This window comes from Megalops cyprinoides, chromosome 20 (assembly GCF_013368585.1).
Source record: "Megalops cyprinoides isolate fMegCyp1 chromosome 20, fMegCyp1.pri, whole genome shotgun sequence".
Lineage (NCBI taxonomy): Eukaryota > Metazoa > Chordata > Actinopteri > Elopiformes > Megalopidae > Megalops > Megalops cyprinoides.
In genome coordinates, this window is record NC_050602.1 from 3,218,073 (window position 1) to 3,244,814 (window position 26,742).

At 44.5% G+C, this 26,742-nt stretch overlaps 2 protein-coding genes across 5 annotated transcripts in view; one reads left to right on the top strand and one right to left on the bottom strand.

Moving 5' to 3' along the window:
• The first annotated feature begins 2,654 nt into the window (after nt 1-2,654).
• Nucleotides 2,655-12,779, top strand: prkab2 (protein kinase, AMP-activated, beta 2 non-catalytic subunit). The gene is made up of 9 exons (XM_036554664.1): nt 2,655-2,815; nt 5,322-5,496; nt 6,494-6,660; nt 7,048-7,141; nt 7,543-7,657; nt 9,815-9,948; nt 10,338-10,406; nt 11,040-11,135; nt 11,651-12,779. The coding sequence occupies exons 2-8, from the start codon at nt 5,338-5,340 to the stop codon at nt 11,115-11,117; spliced, it is 816 nt and encodes a 271-aa protein (XP_036410557.1). The 5' UTR covers nt 2,655-2,815; nt 5,322-5,337; the 3' UTR covers nt 11,118-11,135; nt 11,651-12,779.
• A 778-nt stretch (nt 12,780-13,557) lies between these two features.
• Nucleotides 13,558-26,742, bottom strand: part of LOC118795950 (myomegalin-like) — a 59,104-nt gene continuing 45,919 nt past the window's right edge. The window contains exons 30-45 of one of the 4 annotated variants that reach the window (XM_036554769.1): nt 26,356-26,410; nt 25,495-25,748; nt 25,093-25,236; nt 24,367-24,549; nt 23,132-23,401; nt 22,915-23,046; nt 22,320-22,436; nt 21,938-22,127; nt 20,000-20,124; nt 19,711-19,872; nt 19,460-19,561; nt 18,912-19,093; nt 18,669-18,815; nt 18,174-18,312; nt 17,600-17,646; nt 13,558-17,272 (exon numbers count right to left, since the gene is read on the bottom strand). In XM_036554769.1, the coding sequence (XP_036410662.1) occupies nt 17,117-17,272; nt 17,600-17,646; nt 18,174-18,312; nt 18,669-18,815; nt 18,912-19,093; nt 19,460-19,561; nt 19,711-19,872; nt 20,000-20,124; nt 21,938-22,127; nt 22,320-22,436; nt 22,915-23,046; nt 23,132-23,401; nt 24,367-24,549; nt 25,093-25,236; nt 25,495-25,748; nt 26,356-26,410 (2,405 nt within the window). In that variant the 3' untranslated portion in view covers nt 13,558-17,116. Of the gene's footprint in view, nt 17,273-17,599; nt 17,647-18,173; nt 18,313-18,668; nt 18,816-18,911; nt 19,097-19,459; nt 19,562-19,710; nt 19,873-19,999; nt 20,125-21,937; nt 22,128-22,319; nt 22,437-22,914; nt 23,047-23,131; nt 23,402-24,366; nt 24,550-25,092; nt 25,237-25,494; nt 25,749-26,355; nt 26,411-26,742 lie in introns of all 4 variants that reach the window. The other 3 variants (XM_036554768.1, XM_036554771.1, XM_036554770.1) reach the window with 3 other exon arrangements.

Here is a 26,742-nt window from a genome sequence, read left to right on the forward strand (position 1 = left end):
ATTTGTACATTATCTGAGGCTGGACAGGCCAGACTGGAGGCAGAATTAGAGGAGAGTTTTTGAACTGTGTCGCGTGTCTGTAAGATTTTGCTGTCAAAAAAATTCATGAAGTGATTGCTACTATAAATTGCTGGAATGCAGGGGTTGCTTGATGCATTGCTCTTATTTAGTCTGGCAATGGAGCTGAACAAATATCTAGGATTGTTCTTGTTTTTCTCTATTAGGGTAGAAGAATATGCAGATCTGGCAGCTGTGAGCACATGCTTGTATCTTAGAAGACTTTCTTTCCAGGCCAGGAGAAAGACTTGTAATTTGGTGGAGCGTCATTTGCTTTCAAGTTTCCATGCAGTTTGTTTGACAGCACAGGTCTGGTCATTGTACTAAGGTGCTAGCTTTTTGTCTGGGGCTTTCCTCTTTTTAAGGGGTGCAGTGCCATCTAGGGTATTACGTAGTGTGGAATGTTTTCGGTGAGTTGATTTATTTTAGCTGAACTAGGGTTCAAGCATAAGTTTAAATATTCTTCATTGTGCAGACTGTATGATGCAGGGAGCTCATCAATAAGGGCTTTAGTAGTAGCAGAAGAGATGGTGCGCCTAGGAGAAAACATGGCCTCTGAGTTCATATAACAAGCTAAAGGAAGGTTGAAAATCACAAGGTAATGGTCCAACAGTATGGGATTATGTGGCATAGTTACTACATTGTTAATTTCAGTGCCATAAGTGAGGGCCAGATCCAGTGCATGGTTACAACAATGTGTGGGTTTATCCACAAATTGAGAGAATCCAATGGAGTTGATAATGGACAAAATGCTGTTCTGAATGGATCATGTTCATTGTCCATATGAATGTTGAAATCGCCTAATACCACAACCTTTTCTGAGCTGACAACCAGGTTGGATAGAAAGTCTGCAAATTCGGATAAGAAAACAGTATAAGGGCCAGGTGGCCTGTAAACTATTACAAGGGTAAACACCTGAGATGCAGTCTTGTCAGGATGTGCAAAGCTAAGTACTAGCATGTCAAGGCACAGGCAAGGACTCAGGCGCGGACCACGAGAACTCCAGAATCCAGGCGTTTATTAACAGAATCGTAGAACAAACAGGCAGTCCAAAACAGGCAGGGTCAAAATACCAGGAAGGCAGTCCAAACACAGTCAGGAATCAAAGCCGGGGACAGGCAGGGTCAAACCAGGTAGTCAGGAAGATCAGGTGAACAAGGCAGGACAGCAGGCAGGAGCAAGGTCAAAGAGCAGGCAGGGTCGATTCGGGGAACAGCAATCAGGCAGAAAACACAGCAGGAACGAGACAGGTAAAAACACACTGCAACGAACTGGCAACAAGACAGAGACAAGCAGGGTAGATATAGGGCTGGGCTGATGAGGAGATGGGAAGCAGGTGTGTAAGCAGGCAGGAGGGGATGATCGGGTGGGCGGAGACAGGGCGGAGAGTGGGGCAGGGCTAGAACACAAGGAAAACAAAAGCACATGGACAGGGAAAAACAAAACACAATAGCTAGGGGGCGGGAGCACTGACATAGCAATTCAAATGAATTAAAGTTATGGCCAGATTTAAAAGAGGCACAAAGATTAGAGCTATATATATCAGCAACAACACCACCACCTCTAACAGTTGATTGAGGGACCTAGTAGTTACTGTAACTGGGAGGTGTTGATTCATTTAAAGCACTAAATTCATTCGGTTTAAGCCAAGTTTCAGTCAGACATAGGATGTCAAATTTATGGTCAGTAATCAATTCATTCACTAGTATTGCTTCAGGTGTTAATGACCTTATATTTAATAAACCAATCCTAAGGACCATTTGTTTGCAGGTATTAATTTCAGGTTTACCAGATTTAATTTTCATCAAGTTGTCAGGGCAAATGCCCCTAATAGATTTCTTTAAACAGTATTGGACCGAAGATCGGGGGGGACACACTGTCTCTATGGAACTAAATTTAACTGGTGGTTCAAGAGAAGAAGCAGAGATCTGTTTAAGACAGAAAGTCTGCTGCCTGGCCTTGGAGGGTTAGGGTTAGGATTTAGGGTTAGGGTTAGGGTAAAAAAAAAAAAATTATGGTTAGTGTTAGGAATTAGGGTTAGGGGTTTGGGTTAGGGTTAGTCACTTATTTCATGATTACGAACTGTCATTAGTGTAATTACAGTTTTTATACAAGCAAATATTATTATTATTATTATCATTATTATTTATGGTGAACATAATATTTGCAGTAAGGTGTGTTGGATGTTTTACTTTACATTACCAATGATGTTATTTTCCCTGTACAGACTGTTCTGAATGTCAGTATCTTCAAATATTTCAAACAGAGTATGCTTGGATTCTCAGTCATGTTAAATTTGACATTCTCTACTTTGTATATAAACAGCTGTTCTCAAATCACCCAGTCATGCCAGTAACTGTAACCCCATACCAACTCACTATTTTATCACAAATGTGCAACTTCATCTGCTCTTGCATTGTGTCACTATATTTATATACGCGCACGAAAGGGCAGTATCTGTGTCATTTCGCGGAACATGACCTTTGCTCCGCTTGTTTTTGAGTGAGAGTGAGTCAAGCAGTTCACCAACAACGCGTTTAGTAAATGCTGCCCATACAGTTTTGAGCCACTTCGGTTGCCGTAGGCTGCATGTTACGAGAGTGTTGACAAGAATGTTAACCGAGTTGGTGCCCTCGATGTAAATAAATTGTAACTGAATAGTGTCGACCGGTAAATTGCTGAGTTTTATTTTAAATCTGCGGCCAGTGACTTTTTGTTTTAAATCAAAGAAGGCTTGGACTGATCGGAATCCCTCGCTGTAAGTGTATCAAAACGTTATATAGGTGTTAACAAGCTACTGCAGCTAAAAATATTCTTGCTACCTTGTGCTGTTGTGGGAGCAAACCAAACAAGCCAACTGACTTACATTAGCTAAGCTACATCGAAGTGCCTTTGCAAACTCGAGTAGCTAAGCGTTTGCCAGGTCCATAGCTAGCTGCACAGTGAACCCGGCTCAGTTTCTGTCATCTAGCTGACTAATTGGTGTGTGTTGGTAGTGTATTTGTACCGGGCGAGCTCGCTAAATCGGTGACAGCGAAGCTAGCTGGCTACAGACGATGGGTGTATCACTGAGCATTTCCATTTCTGGGAGTACTTAAATATGAACGCTAGCTAGACTAGCTAATTAGCTACAGTAGCTCACGAGTTTTTGCTCATTGTATCTCTTCTGGACCGGGGCTGATAGGAAGCAATCAAAACAGTCCAAGAAATTGTAAATTATATATAGCTACAATGTAACATTAGCTAGCTAGCAAGCTAGTGAAACCCTGGGCTCGTAGTTTGTTAGCTTGTAAGACATTCATATTTGACTTTTTCGTAAACAATCTGGTTGATATGTGTCTAGTCAGTATGATGTTTGAAGTAATTGAAAGGCGGACGCACGGTTTGTGGTTCAGTAGCGTACCTGGCTGGGAATATAAAATCCTAAACTGACTAGCGAACTGCGTTAGAAAGGACATTTTCAAAACAAACAAACAAACAAATAAATACATAAATAAATGTATCACATGTATTTATGTACAAGAAAAGTACATGAAACAAAAAGTAACGAAACAAGCACAAGAAATGTTCTAAGACAATCTAACAGAAGCACCTTGAGGATCCATCACCCCACTTCCCCATGAAAGAAGGTGACTACTGAGTAGGAATCATGTAGGTTGCCTGTTTTCCCAAGATGTATATGTCTTGTCTGAAGTTCTTTTCTAAGGAAGAGAAATGAATTTGAAATGAATTAATTTCAAATTTAAAGGCACCCCAGAAATTATATGAAAATCTTTATCTCAAGGGTCGAAAACACATTAAAATTTGTTGACTGAAAAATATAGGCAGACACGCTAAAACCCTCGCACGGTATGTTACCATATATGTGGAGTATTTGTAGTATTTGGTATTTGGAGTGCCGTGCCATGTAGAGCGCTTTGCCAGTGTAATCTCGGTTGAGCCGGTTGGCAGGATAATGCCTCTCGTAAAGCGGTTTACTATCACTAGACAAGAGAGTACTTAGCGCCAACTTGCCTGTCAGAATTGTAAAGCAGAAGTCATACCTTTTATGTACCGCCTTAACATTTAAGCAACCATAACTTGCGCAACATGAAAATGATTTGCTACTGAGTGTACGCAGGCCCTCTAAAGCGCTTTACGCTAAGCTGTGTTCTTACGAGCAGAGCGTCTGCGGACTCTGGTTTTACTTTAACATCTTACTAAAGTATAGTATATTAAACCGCAGCTGTAATTGTGAAAACGGAAAGAGAAAGCCCTGTTTACATTCTCTCTCTCTTTCTCTTTCTGTTAATGGTGAAGCTCAAGTGAACGAGTCTCGCTGCCTGCTTATTTGCAGCACTTATGAATATTGCCTTTTTGGGTGTTACCCTAGGGTGATATTACACTTTGACACCAGCTGTTGAAATTTTGACTGCTATAACACTCCAGACTGTTTTCAACATGGCACTAGTTATTGCAACACTACATGATGCTTTCACAGATTCAGATGTGGTCTGACATTTTCTGTGTGTACTGTTGTCCAACTGCCTTTGTTACAGGCACTTAATGTATCTTTGCTTTGTATGTTGTTGTTCTTGATAAAAGCGAATGCCAAGTGACTAAATATAAATGCCCTTAAGGGCGATAACCTAACGAGGTGCTGCTGGCGACATTTGGCTTTGGGCCCATGTTTTGGCCATCTCTGCTCTGATAAGCATTTCTTTTTGTTTTAAACACCTGCTGTTGCATTTAGAATATTTTGACAGCAGAGTATGTCAACCTACAGCATATAGTGTTGATGAAGTATGACAGCATTGCAGCCTCTGCATTTTAATTGGTTGACGTTGGTGAGTTCTTCTTTGCAGCCTTGATCACAAAAAAAGAGGCAAGAGTCAAATTAATTCTGAAGTACAGTACCTGTTTAGTTTACTGAGCTAAGTCGCCTGTCTTTCACATGTGTGTGGGCCTATGTTGCGCTATATGCAGATCTGGTGTTTGTGATTTAATCTGTTTTTGAGGTCTTCATGGAAAAGAGAGTCTCTATATCGGTGTGATTGGACTAGTTGTATCTGTGGCAGCAGCATGGTTGGTGGTGTGGAGTGGGCCTTGTAACCCAAAGTGGCTCTTTTGATTCCCAGATTAAGTACTGCTTCTGTAGCCTTGAGTAAGATACTTAATCCAAATACTTCAGTAAGTATGCAGCTGTATGAATAGATCCCATGTACGTTGTGCAAGTTGCTGTAGGTAAGGGCATCTGTTGTGTAACGTAACATGTCGGTCTGTAGGGAGGGCTGACAGACCATGGGCAACACCAGCGACCGAGTGTCGGGTGACCGGCATGGAGCAAAGTCTCACCGCTCCGACAGTGGGGGCAGTCACAAGGAGCAGGAGCCCAGCAAAATCATGGTGGACAGCACTGATGACCCCAACATCTTCAACACTCACACCATGGAGTCAAAGGTACTAACACCTTCAGTACCCACACTATGGCATCAAAGGTACTAACTAACATCAACACCGACACTATAGAGTCAAAGTTACTAATTATCTCAACAATGTTAGCTTTTCCGAAGAGACGACTGGGAGACTCAGCAGTCCAACCAGAAATGAAAGTTTATTCCGTACAGCGGTCCACAGCAAGTTGGAAATTAGTCTGAACTGAGGGCTTCTCACCCCAGTATGTATAAAGACAGATAAACAGTGTATTTGCCTGTGTCACGCTGACAAAACACCAATGTTTAATAATCAGCAGGAAACATTGATTAAATTACACATTCCTATGCAGACATGGTGTGCCATCTTGATGAGGTCAAGTAGAGAATGCAAAGGGGGTGTATCATCTTGATGAGATCAGTTAGAAAACATTTTAACAGTAGCTGGATATAATAAAGAACAAGCAGAGGACCCATTACAACCCTGTGTATGACAAACTAGTAGTATTGAAAGATAACTAGTTAGTTTACAGTCACACTGCTGCTAATTCTGTCTCTTGGTTTGTTTAGACAGTATAAATTATATGCAACCCAGGGTCTCATGTGGGCAATTTTATTAATATACAGTCAGAATTCTCTGGCAGAGGTCTCTCAGACTGAAATATTAGTATATTGATAAAACTGCACCTTACAAGATATGCAGGGTGGTGTAGAATTTCTCCACCCTGTACTCATGCTTTACTAAATGTGTGGTTTAGAAGGTTACTTCATTCGAAATGTGAGCATTATTCCAATAAAAGAGCACTAGCTTTCTTTGGAGTATGGTAACCTTTATCTCCCCCTTGGGGCTAGTGTTTGTTCCTTATTGCACAAAGCCTCAGGCGTGCAATGTGCAGCGCTTGTTGTTTGCGGGCCGGGCCTGTCTTCACAGGGGGCGGGGTGGGGAGGTGGGGGTGGCTGGTCTTTGGACCAAGCACAGGCACATCGGGCGTGCAGCCACTCACGGGGCTCCAAACACCCCTCAGCCTTCGGGAGACAAGGACTTCATGCCCTTCAGCCCTGATCCAGATGACCCGGTAAAGCCGGGGCCCCAGGCGCGGCCGACCGTCATACGCTGGGCGGGCGGTGGGAAGGAGGTGTACATCGCTGGCTCCTTCAACAACTGGAGCACCAAGATCCCGCTCAATAAGAGGTAGGAATGGTGTGGCGTGGCACAGCTTGTCACTGCACGGCGTGGCATGATACCGTGCGGTATTGGTATTGATGTAGACTATGGTCATTCTTATGCAAATTCATATTTCCCTCTATGTGCAGTCAAAGGCTTAAAGGCTGTCTTTAGTTCTTAGATATGCAGCATTGTAGCGTAGTGGTAAGGAGCAGGGCTCATAATCGAAAGATTGCTGTTTTGATCCCCCGCTGACCCACTGTACCCTTGGGCAAGGTACTTAACTCACAATTGCCTCACTAAATTCCCAGCTGTGAGTGTTTGCTAAATGACAGTAATGTAATGTGAACCTGTTAGAAGAGGAGGTGTTCTGTTGTACTTAGCCTGATTATTTTCCTCTGCCTCTCTTTATAGCCACAATGACTTTGTGGCAATCCTGGACTTGCCAGAAGGGGAACACCAGTACAAGTTCTTTGTGGATGGACAGTGGGTGCATGATCCCTCAGAGGTGAAGTAAACAGCCTTGATATGCTACATGTGCTCATGTGAGCCGCTCCATTAAGGGCACCTGGAGGCTTTCTCTGAAACTCATGAAAAGTATGTCTTATAGTTAGCCTATAGATGCAGTGTCTTGCAGCATATGTAATTTGAGTCGCATAGAAAATTTATTTGTGGCTCTTTGGTAAAAGTCCTGAGGTTTGTTTAGAAACACTAATTGACAGGTACTGTATTTGGTAGGACAAACCTAGCATGCGCCAGCTACAAGACCCTTTCTAGTCAGACCTACAGCTGCTAGGTTTGTGCAACCAAGCCGCTTCCCTGGGTTGTGTTGAATTGTAGAGCAGCCCGCACTGAGCTTTGGTGAGCCAAACCAGCAGCTTCATGGTGGACCCTCTCCCCTCCCCACAGCCCGTGGTCACCAGCCAGATGGGAACCATTAATAACCTGATCCAGGTGAAGAAGTCCGACTTTGAGGTGTTTGACGCCCTGCAGGTGGACTCTTTGGAGTGTTCAGACACATCAGGTGAACCAGCTTCGCTGTTGCTGAGCAGGGAAAAAAATGCTATGTTGAAATATATACAAGAATATGTTGTATAGGTTCAGGTACAAACTTTTGTTTTTGGCTGGTACGCACATTTATTTTGTCAGTGACTGGTTGGCTGTTGTTGTTTTGAGGGTGACTTGCATAGAACTCAACATAGCTTTATTGCACCATCTTGTGTGTTACAGACCAAAATGTGTTGTCCAAAGCACCACACATCATGCAGATACTGTTTATAAGCATTGCACTGATGGAGGAAGCCGTGCCTCATTCCATTAGGTTTGACCATGTGCACCACTCTATCAGACAAAAAAAGTACACTGTCAATGTAATAGACTCTGAAACTGGGCTCTTGGAAGTTTGAGATTATCCAAAAATGTTCCTGTAGATAGAACAGGATTTTATGTGCTCTAGACAGTTCTTACAGTTTGAATGTTATGTATGAGTATGTATGCCCACATGTAACCCATGTTGTTTTAGTCAGTGTTGTTTCAGTGGGGAGGTGTTTTTCATTCTTTCTCTAGTCATTCAGACAACTCTGTTTGCTTTGACTTTTTACAACCCTGAACTTTGAAACGAAGGAATCTGGGTTGCCTTGGCGTTGTAATTATACTTGTAAACAGAACTTGGAACACAGAACGTCACTCATGACAGCACCACAGACACCCATTAAAACTCCATGTTAGCAATGACCTATAGAGCTGGCTACTTTATTTTGATTCGGTTATAACTTGTCTGTCTTTAAATATAACCTTAACTAATAGTTTTATGTCCAGAACAATGTATAACATGAATGCTGGGCTTGATTTTTGTCGAAGGGGTCCAGATGTAGTTACGTTATATGAGTCAGGTTCATATCAGTACTTCTGCTGTTGTTTCTGAAGTAAGTTGCAGTTACTCATGCTTCTTTCACAAAGAAAAAGTACCATCACCATGAACATGCCAATTTGCATATGTGACGAAATGTGTGTGTAAATAGAAAGGCACAAGGTGATCATCTTCATGGAGAGGGTAGTGGCTTACACTGAACTACACTATATGGACAAAGGTATTTGGCCACACCTGTTTTTCAGGGTTTGGGCTAGGCCCCTTATCTCCAGTGAAGGGCAAACTTAATGCTTCAGCATACCAAGACATTTTGGACAATGCTATGCTTCCAACTTTGTGGCAACAGTTTGGGGAAGGCCCTTTTCTATTCCAACATGACTGTGCCTCAGTGCACAAAGCAAGGACTATAAAGACATGGTTTGAGGAGTTCGGTGTGGAAGATCTTGACTGGCCCGCACAGAGCACTGACCTCAACCCCAACGAGCACCTTTGGGATGAACTGGAGCAGAGATTGCGAGCCAGGCCTTCTCGTGCAACATCAGCGCCTGACCTCATAAATGCTCTACAGAATGAATGGGCACAAATTCCCACAGAAGCACTCCAAAATCTTGTGGAAATCCTTCCAAGAAGAGTGGAAGCTGTTGTAGCTGAAAAAGGGGGACCAACTCCATATTAAAGTATATGTATTTGAATGCAATGTCATTGCAGTCCCTGTTGGTTTAATGGTCAGGTGTCTGAATACTTTTGTCCATATAGTGTATCTTGTAGTCATGGGAAAAAGACAGCTTAGCTCAGCTTCAATATGGCATCACCCCAATGTCAACAGTTACAGTTGCTATTGTCCCTGGTATTTGCTGTGCTTCTTCTATTTGCTATAAATGGCCATTTTTCCAGCAACCCCAGAAAAGGATACATTCTTTAAACTGAACCAAACGCAGATTTACTGTGCACATTATAGTTCAACAGCTGATATCTGCATACACACAGTAATACTCTGAATATCAAAACTTTTTCAGTGTGGAAGCAGAAAAAAATAATACCTTTGCATGAAAGCTCCAAAAGCTCTAAGACAGAAAGGTTTGAAGAACTGTCAGTCTACAACATCTCTCTTCAGTGTTCAGACTGATCCAGTCCAGCCATGAATGACCTGTAAGACTTAACACAGTGGAAGGACTAACACAGTGTAAGTGTTAACTCATTGTACAGCAGGCCCGGCTGTGTTAACTGTGTAACACACAGTGTTAACACAGAGGGGCCTGCTGTAAGGGTTTCAGATGTTAATGGCTGGTGTGTTTTGTTTTGTTTACCCAGACCTCTCCAGTTCTCCGCCAGGCCCCTACGGACAGGAAGTGTACATGTTTCGGCCCGAGGAACGCTTCAAAGCCCCGCCCATTCTCCCACCACACCTCCTGCAGGTGATCCTGAACAAGGACACCAATGTCTCTGTGAGTGCCTCCTGCTTACCCTCTCTTTCCTTCCCTCTTCCTCTCTGGTGTTTCATTACAATGTGGATATAAAAGTACAGCTCAGAAATACAAATTCAGTCTCTCTCTCACTGTCATTATCAAACATTTGTATCTAATACAGGGACAGTGGTATTATGCAACTGCATTCATGTAGTTATACATAAAATATCTTATTTTGCTCTGCTATAATGTGCTGTAAGTAGAGCTTTTATATAGCTGTTGTCTTGTGTCAGTTCAAGTAATCAAAGCCAAAGTGCTGTGTGTCTGTGTGTATGTGTACTTGTGTGCCCATGTGTGTGTGTGTGTGCGTGCGCACACATGTGTGACTTTGAGTAATGTGCACTGAGAAGGCCTTATTTCTCTTTTAGTGTGACCCAGCCCTGCTGCCTGAACCCAACCATGTGATGTTGAATCACCTGTATGCACTTTCAATAAAGGTATGACCAGCTGTGGTACCACATAAACTCCAGGCCTAATCTAACCCAACTCTGTGAATGGAATTTTAAACAAACACTCCTTTAAAAGTTTCTTCCATAACCATTACTCATTTAAGCAAATGTAAAGGCCATATGTTTTATAAGGAATAAAAAAATAAGAACAGAGCATTTGTCACTCAAACTTTGGGTAAGGAATGTATTGCAGTACTGTACTGGATCTGAATCTCGGTTCTCAGAAACTGAGCATGAAACTTTTCAAAGATCTTAATATAAAGGTTTTTGTTTTTGTGTCTGTTTCTGTTTCTTAGCTATTGTAGCTCATTACTTGTATTAATATGTACAAACCTCTCACATCTCACCAATCCCAGAGATCAGTCCAACTTTCTCCAATTCCAGAGCACGATGTTACCTCAGCCCATCTCTCCAGTCCCAGAGCATGATGTTAGCTCAGCCCATCTCTCTCCAGTCCCAGAGCACGATGTTAGTTCAGCCCATCTCTCTCCAGTCCCAGAGCACGATGTTACCTCAGCCCATCTCTCTCCAGTCCCAGAGCACGATGTTAGCTCAGCCCATCTCTCTCCAGTCCCAGAGCACGATGTTAGCTCAGTCCTGTTTCTCCTTTGCATTTTGCAGGATGGCGTGATGGTCCTCAGCGCCACTCACCGATACAAGAAGAAATATGTCACTTCTTTGCTGTATAAGCCCATCTAGTCACCTGTAGTCGGCCAGGTCAGCATGTTTGTATTTGTCATCACGTGTTGTCTGAGATTGCACTAATCCCAGTTTACAGAAGGGTCAGAGGCCCACAGCTCCTCCCCCTGCCGGTGATGTTCTGTTTACCCACAACGCTTCATCTTGTTCCTGTGTTACTGAGGGAAGTGTCGCGAATCACCAATAGAAGATGCACAGTGGTTTGGGGCGCTGAATGACTTTGATTTGTCCAGGCCCATATTTATAGACTGGGCTCATTAATCGTATTTGGGGGATGTAATTAGTTAGGGTTAGGATGTTACTGCATCTCGACATTGATTTATGTGATTAAATAAAAATCTCCCCCAGACTAAAAGAACTGCTGTGTAGTATTACAAAGCGCTGTTAGAAAAAAAGACCTCTTGTACCATATGACTCCTTACATTGATGTTTATATCGGGTGGATGTCTAATTTAGCGTGGGAAAAGCAGCAGCAGTCATACAAAACTCTGTAGTGTGTCTTTATTTGAAAATCACCTCATAATCCCCCACAGTTCTCTGCAGAAAGGACCGAAGAGACGCTGAGATGACTCCATCTGCCCTGTTCATTTTTCTGTGCGGTTCACTTGACCCCATCCACTGCTAGCTTTCAGCACCTTTAAAAACGCGACGGACGCGTTTGGTCCTCGCGCTTGAAACGCCTCGCCCTCCTGGTGATGAGACACAGGCCCCCAAAGGGCAGGACCATGGCCGGCGCTCCCGGGGGAGCCCTGGGCCTCTCCCCTTCTCTGCTGTTGCCTTGTTCCTCACGATGCTGCGAAGCACTTTACTCGTGCTGTCTATCGATGCTGTGAGTAGGAATGTCGACACGAAGCTTTAACTATGCAGAGGACAAATCCCCGTACTGTAGGCTTAATGAGATCTAGGGCCCGATCTCCAGTACCCCGATGCAGTGGTGGCAGTGCTGTGTTTTTGTATCTATCCAATAGGAATGTATTTATCCGTTACATGCTGTATTTCTATATCAGAAAGTTGGTTTGCTCTGACTGTGATGATAAATCCTTGAATTTTTGTGTGTGTGTGTGTGTGCTTGTTCTTGCATGAGCGATATACTTATGCTTAAGAAATACCATCTCACAAGTGTGAATTTTAACAGGGAATATTTGACAAGAAAAAGGGAGGACAGTGGTTGAGTTTAACTAAAATGTGACACCATTAAGCGAAATTTGTGCTTAAACATAACCCATCACATACATTGTTTGCTTTACAATACACTGCTGTAATATCTAGTAATGTTGTAAGGTTTCTGTTCTGTTTACCATGTATTCTCTGTACTGTATTCTGTCATGGCCTCATGCTTGAAAGACTGTACACTTTCACATGGATTGAGTTTTAAATGTTACACTCCAAAGAAATCCAGCAGGATTATGTATTTAACTTGGGAGAATAATACCTGAAAAAAATTATAATATAGCATTTCAGGACAAAAAAAGCATACAGGAGAGAAATGGTGGTAAGATTAAGACTCGGAACAATATGTTGACTTGGGACATACTCGGTACCTGCTGTAGCTTTACTTTGGCAAAAACTTGAATTTTAAAACCTATGACATTTCTTTTTTTTATGCTGTGCAACGTCATTGGTTAAACTGTGTGTAGAAGATTGTTTCACTGGTTTGCAAATAAAAATGGATACAAATCGTCACTGAATTTGCGCTTTTGATTTCGTAAGTGGAAATGAGTGATGTGCATTTGTAGAGCTGGTTCAGCCATGTATGTAGTGAATGATCATAGTTTTCTATAAAGACTCATGGTCAGTGTCCATGGAAGCCAACACGGAGTCTGCTCTGGTTGCTGTTATTGTAGGTATATTGCCTGCATGTTAACCAAGTGAAGTGCCTCCCATTTTCAAATTCCTGTTCTGCGAGTTCTCTTCTCTGCATTTTTGTTCTGTTGTAGTAGACTTCTTGTGCATTAAAAGTGTGAATTGACACACAAACAGGAAGAGACCCCAGAGACAGCATCATGATTCACTCCTTTTATTTCACTGAACCCAAAGCCTTCAGAACATCTTTTAATCTTCACAACACACATTAGTGGATTCAGAGATAGAGCTGGGGGTCTGTATCAGCACTCAATATTATAAACACAATTTTCACACACCCAGAAAGCTTAAATCATTATATACATATCATAAAGGCTTCATACACAACAGCGTCATAATGCTGGTTTTCTTTTAATGCAGTGGGCCACGTACAAAGAGCTTTTTTTTTTTTTTTTTACCTTACCTCTATGGTGCTAAATGCAATACGTCTGACTCTGTTTCGTCCAGTCTCCTTTTTAAATCTAGCTTGCAGTTGAATTCAGAATAGAATACAACAGAATGCAGTAGAATTCAAGCTCTAACCCTTGTTTATGCTTGGGGGGCTGGGCCTTGTAATATGATGCAGCACAAACAAGGCCAGACTAGAGTGCCTGTCTGAAACAAACCGCAAAAAGCTACCACAACATTGTTTATTTTTTACTGTAGAGAGGAAAAACACTGCTGCTCTCCAGCTCAAAGCGAAAAAGGTAAACCAAAGCGCAGCACGATCCAGAGAAGAAGCTAACATTTCGTTCCCCAAAAAATCCTCAAGGGAAAGCAATAATATATTGTTTATAATACTGTATGTAGATGCGCCAGAAACGGGTGTTTCATTTTAAACGGCGTAAGCGTCAACAAACATAACCAAAGAATAACGTCAAAGCAGATAATGCAGCTCGCAAAGCTAAAATATTTGCAGTACGTGATGTTTAACATCTGAAAAAAGAAAAAATCGAACGCCAGCTATTGCACAGCTACCCAGATTTTATTGTTCACGAATTGTTCCATACTAATCACGCGCAAAACGAATATATTAGAAAGCCTATTTTGTACAGCGTCAAATGCAAAATATACAGCCAATGCACAGAAGCAGCATACAAACAAGTCTGCGTGTGGCAGCGTCGATGATATGACGGAGAACATTGGTTTGAACACAACCCTGCCAAAGTTTGCTACAAATTTTTAACATACATGGAGAACAAGTAATATCGGTTGCAGCCGCAAGGGGAATGGTGCGTAAGACTGAACCGAGGAAATTCGCCTGTTAAAACGTAGAGGAATTACATGTATCCAGTATGGGATTTCTGCGTAATTCTCCACACGTTAGCAATTTTTAGTTTGGAATTACTTTGCGCAAAAGCTACAGTGTACAGTTTACAGCATACACGATGCAGCGTTTGGTCCATGTATAGAAATGTGCCAACTACCCAATAAGCACCTTTACTGAATTAAACTGGACCAAACTTGTCACAGTTACCGAGTCCCATTCAAATTTCCGTCCAAGGATTGCCAAAAATGGGTTTAGAACACGAGATGGCAGGAAGTAGTCGTGACAGTCAAGGCTGATTTAAGAGCCACACGGAGCCATTATAACGCATAAGATAGGGATAGATCAAATGACATGAGGAGTTCAAACTTTGGCAGCTGCGGTGATCCTTAATATACAAACAACGGTTTTCCGTTCTACCACCCAATGTTTCTCTCCTTAAACTATGTTTCGTTTCAGTCAGTAGTGTTTCTCTATATTGCACTGACGGTCTTAGCCTTAAGAGTAAATACTGTGTTTCGTTGTCAGGCAAAGCTGGTGCGACGGCTGTCAGCAAACAGCCGTTGTGTGATTGCACATGCTCATCTAGAACAATCAGCGGAAGAGCTGAACCCATGCTGTTCTCTTCGCTGAGCCAGAATCCCTTGCAAATGGCGGGAGAACCATTCGCAAGCGTACTTGAAAGAAAAAAAAAAACGACTTAATAATAAAAAATCTGCTAAACCTTCCCCCCAAGCAGACTTTTCCAAGAGTTGTTAGAGTTTAATTTCGGTCATATCTTTGATGATGACATCGCTGTGTGAAAAAGTGTTTTCCTGCGGCTGTAGAACTGAAGGAGTTCAAGTTAAGCTGCAGATTTTCAATTTGCCATATTTTGGATTTGTCAGACAACACACAGCTACGATTAAAAATCCACAGGACACAAACGCACAAACGAGCCCTCCAAACGCAGCTCCCCATTCCTGTTGTATGCAGAGTCTGTTCCAGAGCCTCCATAGTGTCTGTAGTGGAAAAAACAGGAGGCAATTTTCCGAGCAGAGCTCGGAAGTGAAGGCAAAACGATTTTCCTCGTTGGAGGAAAAAAGATGGTGTTGTCAGAGTCTGAGAGAAGGCTAGAGAAAGGCTGGAGAAAGAGTGGAGTCCAAGGGAGGCTATAGAAAGGGTGGAGGTATCCAAGTCCGAGATAAGGCTGTATAAAGGGTGGAAGTGTCCGAGTCCGAGGGGAGGCTGGAGAAGGTGTGGAAGAGACAGAGGAGACTCCCGCCAGGTTAGTAGGCGACAACTCGGAGCAGGCACTGTCCTCCCCGCTTCCTAGTAAGCCGTTGGGCGACTGCCCCCCTCGCTGGGGCCCGGGGGTGCGGGCTCATGAAACTCTGAACAGGAGGATGCTCGTGGGGGTCTCCTGGGACGTCACCTGGAAGGAGAACAAGGAGAGGTATTTTAGCAATGGAACCAACGTCTGGAAGAAGGTGACATTTAACCTACCTGAGAAAGTTCCTCTCCTCGCTCCCATAGCGGAGTAATGCTTCCCAGTACAGCACAGAATGACACTACATGCCCCTGTACCCCTGAACAAGGCATAACTCTGACTGTTCTCTGTGAAGCTCCTTTGCTTTGCAGACTGTCCTTCAGGTAGATAAACATGCACTGCTACAAATAAGTAGCCTATCTGTTGGTTAGGTTTCTTTGGTAAGTTTAGTCCTGAGACAGTCTGATGATGGAATACATAGCTTTACAATCAATGGCAAGGTTGCTAGTTAATGGAGGATGATGGTTAGCAGAAAATGGCAATGGGGTCAATGCAGAAATGGTAACAATTATCACTTTCAACTCCAGTCCCTAGCATCTGAAATCCAGCACCGGTTTTCCAGCTCTCTTTAAACCTCTTTTAAACCTCTTTGAAATTGGTTCAAAACACACTATGGAAGCCTATCCTATCACTGTGTCATCTTATGTTTTATCACTTGATCTGGAAAGTGATTTGGTCACAATTATTAGCAAAGTGGTTGTTTTTTTATTAACATGTTGAGGCTAAACAGATATGAAAACTGATGTACATGATGTACAAGTGCCTTGTATACACCTCTTGCAGGATACAGTAGTGTTCACCAGACATTCGCAATTTATTAAAAAGGCACTGAGTGGGAGTTTCAAGTCGACAAAGCTGTACGGGGGATATGGACACACAAACCTTCACTTAACACACGCTTAAACATGCTTAGTCCTGCCAGCTGCAAATACTGTTGTATAAACAGATGGATGTGACTCTGCATGTACATTGTATGAATTTAAATGCATGTGGATTTTTTACTGCTATGCTAAAACTGTTAGCATAGTGCCATTTTGCCTGTGCAAAGACTGTGATTGGTTGAAATGGGCAGTTATATGTTTGGCCCTCCAGGACAATTTGTCCTGATGTGATTCTATTCAGCAATCTGTTGGGTCTGAACACCCTTCCCCCATAGCCTGTACTCAACATTTAAGTCCTTAACGCTTTAGCTCAGCCTCGTCCACAGCCCCGCACCTGCTGTCTCTGCATCTGGGGTGCTAATTCTCTGGGGGCTGTGTAAACATGTAATAATGGAAATGCCTTCATGTAACTCCATTTGTCATCTGCTTTTTCCAACACGTTATTCCCTGGATGTGTTTAAAAGCATGTTGTCATGCTGTGCAAACATCCCTGAAAGGCCGTTCCATTTCATTTTTGTCCTGTGATCCACAACAGAAACTGCAAATATCTAAGCTCCCTTAAGGAACCCGACACCAGGTCAGTGCAGCTTCGCAGAACCCAATTCCTAGTTTCAAAATCGGGTGACATTTAAGGCCTGAAGTGTCCCTGCGCTACTAAGCCAATCCACTGGGTGGCGCTGTGATTAAAATTGTGTGGCTGTCAGGTAGATAGGTGGCAAGCAGTGATGGCAGGCCATTGCTGGAGGGTGGGAATGGGGGGCGGGGGCACAGGCAGAGGAGGCCAGTGTGCCATACCTTTAGCAGGGCAGAGGGAGGAAGAGGAGGAGTTTAGGGAGGAAATCTTGCGCTCGTTCTTCTGGATACAGTCAGGAGGAGAAGAGAGAGGACCGGGGTGAGGGAGAGAGAGCAGAGAGGAAACAGAACTCCTGTGTGCCCTTAAACCCCCATGGCCCCTTCTCCAAACACAGCCCGAAAGCCCAGGATAAACCATCACCTCCACCTCTCTTAGTCTAGTCACACTTACACCACACAGACAGGTGCATCATGTCTGAAGATATAGAATTACTGTGCTGTAATAATACATATAATATGTCAATCATTATGTTTTTTGATATTATTTTATGTCTTTATGTATCTAATAACAATTTGGAAAACAATAACACTGAAAATGACTTCAGCTTACCTGCAAATTTGACTTGGCCTTTTTCAGGACGTCACGTGTCCTTGATACTGTGAATGCAAAAAGTGAATAGGTTTTCTGTTGTCCTGAACAACATGCTATGAACACAGTATAGTGTGGAAGGAGACCAGCACTGAGGATCCTCAGTCTCTCTTTGGTACACCCACGCACACACACATGCACACCCAGTCTGCTACCAACCCCAGGACAATTCTATCTCTGCCCACAGGTAAGAGAACCCTCACTAAAAGAAGTATGTTTCAACCAAAATACAAGCACATGACTTGCTAATTATATGGCACACATTATAAAATATATCAGTTATTGTAATTGCTTTGTACATGCAATTATATGCATATACAGCAGTCTGTTTCACAATTGATATAATTTTGCAATATATCCCCATAACATAACATAACATACACACAGAAAAGGTAGAGAAAGTACTACATTTTGATATGATATGATTTGGATTGTAAATTTCTAAAATTTTGAATTGTATACTCAAGCATGTATTACTAATGTATGTACTTATGCATGTATTACTCATGTGACCAATCATCCTGTCGGCACTCACGCTGGCTGATGATGAAGTGCTCCATGCTCTCCTTAGTGCGATTGGTGCTCCTCAGCCTGGCAACTGTGCCCTGCAGCAACTCCTCCTGCTCCCCCACCTTCTGCTTCAGCTGGTGGATCTCCTCCATCAGGTCCTGTTCCTGGGGCCCACAGGGAGGGAGAGAGGGAGAGGGGGAGAGGGAAAGGGAGGGAGAGAGACAGGGACAGAGAGGAGAGGTAGAGAGAAGGGGTGGGAGGGAGAAAGAGAGGGAGGAAAATAGGGAGAGAGACTTTTGACTTTCAAGTCTTCATTTAAAACAATAAACTGCCCAACAATCATTACCATTCATCAGTTAAGAGATAAAATTAAAAATAAAAAACAGAGAAATAGCAAGAAAATAGACATAAAAAGGGAGAGAGAGAGAGAAAAGGACCACCCCCTCCGTGAGCTCAAGGCACTGAGTCTCGCTTTGCTGAGCAGGGGGTGGGGATGAAGAAGAGAGGGCAGTGCTCTGACCTTTTGGGCATGTTGGGTGAACCTCTCACTGTCAGGCAGCGCTGCCCTCCAGAACATCTTGAGCAGCGACGCGGCCTCCTCCAGGATCTGCCTCAGCGTCTTGGCATTGGCCAGAAGCCCGGCCACCCCGGCGCAGTCCACGGCCATCTGCGGAGCCACGTGGGGACAGAGGAACAGGGGTGAGACACAATGACAGGCACTGGGGGGTGACTATCCCTGGAGACTGTGCGGCGTGACTCTCACCTCTCCCGAGCCGAGCCCCAGCAGGCATGCTTGCATCCTGCTCACCAGCGCCTTGCCCTCCAGCACCTGCTGCTGCAGCGCGCTGAAGTCATCCACATGCCCAACGGCATGCCGCCCGTTCTTGTTGGCGAACGAGCCATCCGGCGCCTCCCCCACCAGTGCGGCATGCGGGTTCAGTGGATCTGCTGGGAGATGAGCTTATTCTCACAGCTGCTCTAGGTTACAGAGAGCCGTTCGCTGACATTGCACAATTAGCTTAATGTAGCACCGCTAGCTGATGTTTAACAAAGCACCACTACACTGCGTTTAATGTAGCGCTGCTACTTTATGTTTAATGTAGTGGCCGCTAGTTTATGTTTAGTGTAGCACTGCTAGCTTACATTAAATGCTGTGCCGCTAGTTTTCCGTTTAATATAGCACTGCTAGCTTACATTAAATGTTGTGCCATTAGCTTACACTTAACAGTGGATCCACAGACTGCACGCATCACGGTAATAACATGGCGGTAATGAGCATGCCAGTTAAAACAACTGAGGTTAAAAGCACACCGTTGCCTGCGAGTGGTGCCTCCTCCTGGTCAGTGAGCATAGTGTAGGGGGACGCGGTGTTAAACAGCCCCATGTCCCTGACAGGCGGAGAGGGTGCAGGGTCTGGGGTGGGAAGGGACGGGGGGTGGTGGGGGGAATGAAAGCAATAGGACACTTTTGAAGCACAGACAGAGGCATGGAGACCGAGCCTTAGTGGTGAGACAGACAGAAAGCATGGTTAGGATATGGTCCTGTTCCTGGCAGATCCTCACCATGGAACAGCAGCCTCTTACAGGGGCTGACAGACATTCTGTGGCCGATGGCCACACCCAGCTGCTGCTCCAGCTGCACCCGGAGACCCCGAACCTCTGCCAGCAGCTCCCCCAGCTCCTGGGATGAGGGCCCCTCGAAGGACTTTACCTCATATCCGTACCCTGCCCAGAGAAAGAGTGTGTTTGGCCCGGATGGTTCATTTATATTTTAGAGTTACATTTCGTGCCACAGCTGCCTACAGGTGGCACTCTCTCTACTCTCTCTTCTGCACGGCTGTGGGGCGCTCACCTGCGTGGGGGCCCTTGGCATGTCCGCACATGCGGTCATACACCTGAAGCTCACACTGCAATGAGTGCAGAAGCTGGCGGCTCTCTGAGAGCTGCTGCTGGAGCAGGTTCACCTCATGCTGCAGCCTAGAGACACAGTGGTAGGTACAGTCACAGTAAATACAGCTACTCATAGTAACTATATACAATATACCTACATATACAATATAATATACACTCACTGAGCACTTTATTAGGAACACCTGTACACCTACTTATTCATGCACTTATCTAATCACCCAATCATGTGGTATCAGTGCAATGCATAAAATCATGCAGATACGGGTCAGGAGCTTCAGTTAATGTTCACATCAACCATCAGAATGGGGGAAAAATGTGATCTCAGTGATTTTGACCGTGGCATGATTGTTGGTGCCAGATGGGCTGGTTTGAGTATTTCTGTAACTGCTGATCTCCTGGAATTTTCACGCACAACAGTCTCTAGAGTTTACTCAGAATGGTGCCAAAAACAAAAAACATCCAGTGAGCAGCAGTTCTGCAGACGGAAACACCGTGTTGATGAGAGAGGTCAACGGAGAATGGCCAGACTGGTTTGAGCTGACAGAAAGGCTACAGTAACTCAGATAACCATTCTGTACAATTGTGGTGAGCAGAAAAGCATCTCGGAATACACAACACGTTGAACTTTGAGGCGGATGGGCTACAACAGCAGAAGACCATGTCGGGTTCCACTTCTGTCAGCCAAGAACAGAAAGCTAAGGCTTCAGTGGGCACAGGCTCACCAAAACTGGACAGTTGAAGACTGGGAAAATGTAGCCTGGTCTGATGAATCTTCATTTCTGCTGAGGCACATAGATGGTAGGGTCAGAATTTGGCGCCAGCAGCATGAATCCATGGACCCAACCTGCCTTGTGTCAACAGTCCAGGCTGGTGGCAGTGGTGTAATGGTGTGGGGAATGTTTTCTTGGGACACTTAGGGCCTGTTAATACCAATCAATCATTGTTTGAATGTCACAGCCTATTTGAGTATTGTTGCTGACCATGTGCATCCCTTCATGGCCACAATTTACCCATCTTCTAATGGCTACTTCCAGCATGATAATGCACCATGTCACAAAGCAAAAGTCATCTCAAACTGGTTTCATGAACATGACAATGAGTTCAATGTTCTTCGGTGGCCTTCCCAGTCACCGGATCTGAATCCAATAGAACACCTTTGGGATGTGGTAGAACGGGAGATTCACAGCATGAATGTGCAGCTTATAAATCTGCAGGAATTGCATGATGTCATCATGTCAACATGGATCAGAATCTCAAAGGAATGTTTCCAACATCTTGTGGAATCCATACCATGAAGAATTGAGGCCGTTTTGAGAGCAAAGGAGGCCCTACCCAGTATTAGTATAGTGTTCCTAATAAAGTGCTCAGTGAGTGTATATACAACGACAGTCAATACAGTTACTCATATACAGTCACTGTTTATACAATTACGTAGAGTAAATAAGTGATAATATATAGTCACCGTATATACAATCACTTACAGTCAATACAGTCAATTGTCGACAGTGCATATTTGTACTGTATATACAGTGACTATGAGTGATAGTATTTACTGTAAGTGACTGTATATAGTCACTCATAATCACTGTATATACAATCACAGTCACTTATAGTAAATATAGTAACTATAAATACACTCATACATACAGTGTACAGTCAGTCATAGAGTGTACGGTCAGTAAATGTGGTCACTTGAATCACATGTAGTTTAAAAGTACCTGCACTGTACAGCTGTTGTACCACTGATGTTGCCCAGAGTGTGACTTAGTACCTTTATCATTTTCAACGATGCATTGTCCATTAACAGTAAACAGAGGCAAATGTTACTGTGTTAAAGAATGTTGCCTCCACATGTATCCCTCCAGCGAAGACTCAGTACCTGTTGTTGTTCTCCTGGCTGTTCTGCCGATCCTGCCGCAGCTGCTGGATCTCCTGCCCCTGCTTGCAGCTGTGCGCCTGCAGCCTCCTCAGCTCCTCCTTCCACTCCTCTGCCTCCAGCTCCGCCTGCTTCAGCTGCGCCCGCCCAGTCAGCACTGCCTCCCGCAGCTGCTCCGCCTCCTGGCAGCTGTCTGAGAGTCACACGCAAAACGCAGGGTTCAGTGGAGGCCTTCTACCTCAGCCGTTCACTTCAGTTTACTGGCAAATGTTTTCGATCTGAGTGTTTTGTAACATTGACAGGCGGTCTGTTAAATCACAGGTTCCTGAAACAGCTTTGTTGCAAACTCCTCCAACAATGGGACATGCATGGCTCCGCATGGTACCTCTGCTAGCCTGCAGTCGTGCCTGCAGGCCCAGGATCTCCTCCTTCAGGGCTTGGTTCTCATTGGTCAGCTGGCTGAGGGACTCCAGGCCCTGGATGTAGATATTGGTGGGCGCCCCTGCAGTGGAGGGCACACTCAGTGAGGGAGGACCTACAGTAGCCCTGCCCAACCAGTTTTTTATGTCTTTTACCTTTTATTGAACACTCTTTTGGGAATAGCAATTATATATTAGGTCCATCTCAATGTGACATCATGCAGGAGTGCTAATACAAGATGAATGTAATCCTCCACACTCCACCAGTCACATAGCACACCACAGTGAATTGTGCACCAATTGGAAGATAGGTGCTACTCTGCTGATGTCATCAAAGCAATGCAGGGCCCCATGGAATTCAATTGAAACGTTTTCGTAGAGAATGATGGGGTGATTTTCAATTAATGAATTGAATTTCAATTTATTCCTTGAACTGACTGAATTGAGATGGTATTGACCCCCACTCCGCTCCTCCTACTGCTTTGTAATGTGGGTGAATGGAAGAATGTAGAGTTGCTGACTGAGCCACTTTGGAGCTCGCCCTGAAGCAGGGCCTCTTACCATTGTGCCGGCCTGTTGTGGCCAGCCTCTCCTCCAGCTGCTGCCTCAACCGTTCGTTGGTCCGGATGGAGTCCTCCAGGCGCTGCCGCAGGCCACGGATCTCTCTCAGGTGCTCCTCGATCAGGTCTGCCCCTGAGCGATGACATGGACAGCGTCTGTTAGCGGACAGACACACACAGAGAGCCAACAAAAGCAGAGCCAGAAAGGGGGGTGTTACCTGTGTAGCTGACACCGGACCGGTACCCTGATGATCCCGAGGAAACAGTACCGTAAGTGCCGACTCCGACCGGCCCACTTGTGTGGCCCATATCCCACAATGCACTGCTCTCCAGCGGGCTCCCATCGACCTTGGAGCTTCCGTCAGTGCTGGCGAGCTTGGGCTGGTGAAAGGCATGATGGGACAGAGGGAGGTAACTGGAGGAATCTGGGTGGGAGCGGGCTGGTGAGGGGAAGTTAGCCAGCGCCTTGACATGAGGACCAGCAAAACCTGAGTCAAGAGAGGAGAAAAAAAAACAACATTAGAGAGCTCCATAACTGCATTTACAGAGCATTCATTCTCCTGCCTACCACACAGACACAGCAAAAAGCAAAAGAAAATGGATGATGCAGAATCACAAGGTTACATTCCCCTTCAAAACCCATAGTAAACAGAATGAATATTTACACACCAATTCAAACTGTAGTGAAAGTTAATAACATCAACACTTGATTGGACTATGTATTCTTTCATGGTTTTTAAGGTATATGGGCTAAGCAATTGAACCTATAAAATAATGCATCCAGTGCATCTACTTATATAATATGTGCTGTTTTGTTAGCACAGCCACACCAGCTGAGCATGCAAGGGAAAGCCATGCATTAGCAGACAGATGTAGAACCAGACCGAAGCAAACAGCTGTAATCAAACCCCTCTAGCACAGCTGCTGCAGTGGCCACTCCCATTTCTTAGGTCTCTAGTTAGAACCTTCTCAAATCCTCACCACTGTCATGAGACCTCTGCCATAACAGTCTTTAACTGCAAGCTCATGGGTATACTACTTTGCATAAGAATTCAGTCTTCAAACAGTTGAGGTAACTGTCACATTTTTGGTCACAATTGTTTGGTAAATTATTTTCCAAACAGCTGTAAGGCCTGCTAACTTGATTGACAGCACTTGTTACTTTTTGTGATGATTGTTTCAGTTTGCACTTGCAGTCTTGGATGGATTACTCATTGTTTAGGTATTTGGACTGGGGTGAAAATGACAAATTCTGCAGCCAATCAGAGTAAAACTGATGTTGGATGCAGTGTCTCCTGCTCTCCCTGGGTGGTGGCCCTATAGCATGCGAGCAGCGTTGATTTGGGATCTGCGGTCAGCCCCAGCTGTGAGGGGGTAAGCCATACTGAGCGTGCTCTGTGCAGCAGTCCAGGCGCATATGCCCGCAGGCGCTGCTCCCTCTGCGGCAGCTCACTTTCTCCCAGCTGCCTCTGCAGCAACTGCAGCTCCTCGTGAACCTCGGCCAGTGAGAACACCCCGGGCCCGGGGAGAGGAGAATGGGGGTCGAAGGGTGAGGGCTCCCTCGGGTCTGAGAGTTTGGGGCAGTAGTGGGTGAAGGGGACAGGGAGAGAGCTGGAGACGGGCCCAGAGTACAGGTCTGGAGACACGAAGAACAGAAAGAGGGACACAGTGTCCCAGTGTGGTGTTACACTGTCGCTGTGGCTGTTTTTCAGAGCTACCTGACTGCTAACTGTGTAGCTATTGATGACAACCTTGTTCCATTAGCACAGAAACCCCAGGAGAAAGCATTCAGATGGACAGACCAAGCATTTTTGCATTTGCAAGCCTGCCACATTAGTACCATTTGTTTGGTGCTTCCATGCCAAACACACCAAACACTTCTGGCTTTCATTTTCAAATACTGTGGGACTTTGTTTATGAGAACATCAATATAATTTCAGCCTCCAATGACTCTGTTAAATAATAATGCAAAGTAAATTGCCGATCCTCTTTCATAGAACACCTTTAGGGCCGCTTTAAGATGAATGACATAGGGTTACAGGGTGAAAAACACCTCTTAAAGCTATATTTCAATGCAAATAGGTCACTATTACACAATCAGAAAAGAACAGAGATGACGTTGTTTGAATGCTGTTGGAATACAGTTGCCCCTGCCACTTGCATTCTCAGCCCAGCCTACCTTTCTGAGCTTCACTCTCCGCTGGCCCGTGCAGTGTGCACGGCATGGTGGGACAGCTGCAGGATGACTGAGTTCCATGAGATGCAGTGGTTGATGATGGGATTGACAAGTGCTGTGGCGGAGTGCCACTGTGGTGGTGCAGATCTGGAAGAAAACAGGCAGTGGTTGAAGAATGGCACGGTGCTCATGGGATGGGACAGGCGTGTCCTCAGTGTGACCAGAGACAAAAAGCAACAAATGAATTCATGCCCTCCTCTGAGCGTGGCAGTGAAATGTTCATGAGGTGGAAAAAACACACATGGTGGTCAATGATTTCCAAATCTTCCTCAGTGTTTTCCTTTTCTGAGCATGAGATGGCTCTCGCTGGTGTGTGTGTGTGTGTGTGTGTGTACACATGCCCACCTGTGCCAATCTGCCCGGGACCCACACGCCTGCCCTGCTCCTCATGTGCATACTCGCTGGCGCCATCCATGTCTGAGCACAGCTCCAAGTCCTCATTGGTGGAGCCCTGCTCATCTGACACAAAGGAGGTCCTGTCCGATTGGTCAGTGGTCTCAGACAGGGCATGGCTGCTGGAGGGCGTGTCCGAGTGCTGCTGCAGTTTGGTGTGAAGGGACTCTATAATCTTGTCCTTCTGCTGGAGCTCCTTGCTCAGTCTGGACAGAGAGCAAGATGCAACAACAACATGAGGACCAGTGCTTAGATGAAGGTTTTGGAAACCTCGCAACTAGCAGTAATAACAATATTCATCTATAACAAATTTCTTCCCTTCTTCTTGTTGAATAAACTGAACAAAAAAAATTAAAAAGAAAAAAAATATCTTTTGGAATATATTTTGAAATATTTATGGGCTTTCAGTTAAACGAGATAATCAGAGTCAGGTAATGTCATTGTAAAATCCACAACTTATGAAACAAAAGCGGTTTCAGATCTTTTTTGTAGTGAAATTGATTGTGTAACATATATCAATGTATGCCCTAAGTCTGGTGGGAAATGTAGTAAAAAGAGAAGAGACATGGAATTATCTCCTTGTTTGTTTGTGCTGGAAATGGCATCTTTAGTTAAATTGAATTTAGGGATGTGACGAGCTGCAGAAATGTCAGAGGGGTGGGGGGGAAGCAAAACTGGCTGATACAGGGCACCGGGGAGGAAACAGGAAGTGGGAGGAAGGAAGTGAAACGCAGACTGAGGGTGAAAGGGGCCTGTACCACGGCAGTGAGACACGAGCGAAGGTAGAACCAGGCAGCTTTTCTCAAAACCCACCGTAGAGCGAGGAGCTCGTGGCCCATCTTTTCATCATGGAGTCCCGAGCAATCCCCTGTGGAAAGTGGAAAAGATGGTCACTTTCCCACTTCCCATCATGCAATGCTTTCTGTATTACCGATCCATAAAAAATTGTACATATGAGCCAGGTGGTGCACAAGGGAGCCACAAGAGAAGGAGAATAGCAATCTCAGACTTTGAAACTATTTTTTTCCCTTTGTCGTACAAGAGTGCCTGAAACGCTGGAAAAGAAAGACCAGTTTTCTGTACAACATATTCTTTACATGACTCATTGTGGCTATCCTTCTTACTGTTTTTCAGCAACCTCAGACTGTCAGACAGCTTTAATGACTTGGACCTTCACTTGTGACCATTAAATTGCTCTTG